The sequence below is a fragment of the Propithecus coquereli genome, unplaced genomic scaffold (genome assembly GCF_000956105.1).
Source record: "Propithecus coquereli isolate 6110/MARCELLA unplaced genomic scaffold, Pcoq_1.0 Scaffold440, whole genome shotgun sequence".
Lineage (NCBI taxonomy): Eukaryota > Metazoa > Chordata > Mammalia > Primates > Indriidae > Propithecus > Propithecus coquereli.
In genome coordinates, this window is record NW_012150175.1 from 1,845,168 (window position 1) to 1,848,397 (window position 3,230).

At 38.5% G+C, this 3,230-nt stretch overlaps 1 protein-coding gene across 1 annotated transcript in view; it reads right to left on the bottom strand.

Annotated features, from left to right (window-relative positions):
• Positions 1–678: 678 nt before the first annotated feature.
• Positions 679–3,230, bottom strand: part of CC2D2B (coiled-coil and C2 domain containing 2B) — a 27,813-nt gene continuing 25,261 nt past the window's right edge. The window contains exons 11-12 of the mRNA XM_012654481.1: positions 1,412–1,632; positions 679–1,330 (exon numbers count right to left, since the gene is read on the bottom strand). Coding sequence (XP_012509935.1) covers positions 1,444–1,632 — 189 coding nt within the window. The 3' untranslated portion in view covers positions 679–1,330; positions 1,412–1,443. The remainder of the gene's footprint in view (positions 1,331–1,411; positions 1,633–3,230) is intronic.

The following is a 3,230-nucleotide window of genomic DNA, read 5'->3' on the forward strand; positions in this document are numbered from 1 at the left end:
TTGCTTTTTCTAGTAATCTCAAGCTTGGTTTAACATCACTGCAAATAAATGAGGTCTTCTTTGGCACAGGCACATGCAGGCACATTTGGGTAAGGGATGCAGATTGGGGGTTCCCTGTAGATGAATTTGGGGTTTCTGGTCTCTGCTTGTGAAAGTGAACCAAGGAATTCCAATGGTTCTGTTATGGGAGAGATGAATTATCTTTCTCTTATCTTTACCTCATATAAAACTGCTCTAGAGGGTCAACCTTTGGAAATCTGTATCCCTTGATTATTTCTTTTAAATAATAAGTTGTTATGTCACATTTAAGTAAATTGTATAAACATTTTTCTTAATAAAGACAAAATAATCAATGAGAAGAAAGTATAATGCCTTCTACTTAGATCCCTGTCCACTTTTTCTTAAGGCGCTCCTAGGATCTAGATGGACCACCATTAGGGAAAAAAAAAAAAAAAAGCAGCAAAAAGTGCCAGAGGCAGAGTGAGGGGCTGTTCACTAAGGAAAAAAGGAGCCCTGAGATTTGTCAAGACCATTTCCTCCCTCAGAGAATTGGGAGAGATTAGATAAGATTAGAGCTCTCTGGGAGTCCCTTCCAAATACTTGGAGGTATAAAGATTTCACATCAGTAGCAAACTTTCATCAGGTGTAAACTTTTGAGAGCCTCCAAAAGTTGATGTATCAGCCCAACATGGTAGATTTTCCTTTTTTTCTTTCTCAGTGAAATAACCTTTTATCTATGAGAGGCAATGACCTTAGGTTTCCATTTGAGTAACATCTACCTGAAATTATATCAGAACCAGCATCAAATGTACCAGCCTTACTTTTGTAATGACAACATTTTATAAGTCTGGGTTCTTCCTTTTAAAAGTGCATCAGAATTATTTGCGGGTGCTTGTTGAAAATAATGCAGGTTCTGGAGCTCTACTCCCAGAGGTTCTACTTTAATAGGTCTTGCATAGGATATGGGAATCTACATTTTCAACAAGGCTCTCCAGGTGATTCTGATGGAGATGGTGTGAGGCCCACAATTTGAGAAACATTGGCCTTAGGGGGAAAGGCCAGAATTGCTTCTTTCCCAGAATAAGCCTTACTGTAGACAGTGACCCAAGACAGCCAGACTTCCCAAAGGGTCCTCCTTGAAGAGGTGTCTGGTGAGGAGGCATCTAGACTCATCCTCAAAGACCCAGGGGAATAAATCTCCATACTGCTCAACTTGATAAGTGAATCAAAAATTGGGTTCAGCACTTGGCTAGATTTTAGAATAAGCAGCAAAATCCCAAGGTACCAGAAAAGTCTGGTTTGCTCCTGGTCTAGGAAGTCATAGCACAATCTTTTCCTTTTTTAAATATTTTTATTATTTTTTCTTTTTATTTTTTTCCTTATTTTCCTTTCTTCCAGACCCCACAAGGACACCAAAATCTTTTCCTTTTCTCTTCTGCCTTTTCACTTATATCGGGCTAAGGAAGCCAAATAAACCCACACAGACAATATGTTACTTGGGTATGAGTGAATGTACACAGCTAATGCAAATTCTGCCTGGGGAAATTCGGAAGAGTGAATTCCAGTTTGATACACGGCATCAATAACTGACTGTAGATCAGTGTATGGCATCTGGATGGGAAATCCTACAACCTAGATCAAAGACAGAGCAACACATAAACCCACATTACAATCAGGTAATCAGGAATTATTGTACACAAAAAGATCACAGAAGCCTCAAAGAAATGATAGTCATAATATAATAACAGTTTTTTGTGGGTGCTGATTATGTTCTAGGTATAACTAAATGTTTCACATACATATTTAATCCTCGAAGAACCCTATGAGGTAGGTACTATTACAATCCTCACTTTACAGGTAGAGAGGAACACAACCAGGTCTGTCTGATGCTATAGCCTAGCCTGCACATTTAACATTCAATGTACCTGCACCCTTTCTAGACAGCAAACTGCCAACAAGGAAATTACTTAGTCGTACATATGAGAGATTTAAGTGAGACTTTTTGAAGACTTTATTTAACAATGATTCAGTTTATATATACTAAGTGACTACTTATTTAACAAGATTAACAGATCATGGAACATGGTCCTTTGCAAAATTATCTATTTAATAATACACAGTGACAATCATAAGCCTCTTTCAACCTTATACAGGAGTATTTTCCTAATCCTTAAATCTGTTCACGTGTTCTTCCCATGTGGTTGTGTAGTGCACTGTCCTGCCATGAGCTTACTTAACAAAATATATTGCAATTATCTGTTTCCTAGTCTGTCTTTCTAAGTAGTCTGTCATCTCTGTGGATGCACAAGATCATATCTGCCTTGTTTACTGCCATAACTTCAGTGAATGCCTGGCAGAATGCCTGGCACATAGAATAAAAATAATAAATAGCATCTACTAAGCATTTACTAGGTGTTGGGTACTATAGTAAGTAGTAACTCACACAATCCTCAACAAAATGACAAAACAAATAACTATTTTTATCCCTGTTATCCAATGGGGTAGAAAGTGTAGACAGATTTAGGTAACTTGCTTAGATCAAAACTAATGAGTGGTTAAGCCAGGATTTGAACACAGGCTGCAGGATTCAGTCCAGGTTTATTATTGTTGACTGTATTATTAAATAGTCAGATAATTTTATATCAGAACACCAGGTTTTAAACTTTGGCTTATATTTAACTATGCCTTGCTTATCTGTTTACCCCCTAATTCTATTGAAAATAAAGCAAAACAAAAACAACTTCCTCCCTACTCATGAATGAATAGTGCTGGCAGATCCCTTCCTGGCAGCCTAGGTACTCAACTCCAAACAGATTCCTTACTTCCTCTTCTCAGAGACTTCCACAAGGAGACATCTTCCAGTCTATTGATGGTAAGGGGAACAAGGAGTCTTACTCTCAGGAGGGTGGGGTTTTCAAAAACCCCACTGGACCAGTTCATAGGGGAGAGGAGATGAAAGGATACCCAGAGCTGAAGGTAGGGTAGGAAAAGGAAAGGAGAACCCTAACAATATATCAGATGCTTATGGACTTGTTGAGTTTGAGATGCCTTTTTGCCATCCAAGAAGATGTCAATGTGCTGGTGAATATATAAGAGAGGAGATCAGGAGAGAGATCCAGACTTAATGTATAAATTTGGGAGTACTGCTGGCCCTCCATATTGGAAGCTTCTGCATCCCATCCACTGATTCAACCAACCAAGGATCAAAAATATTTGAAAAGGCCGGGCGC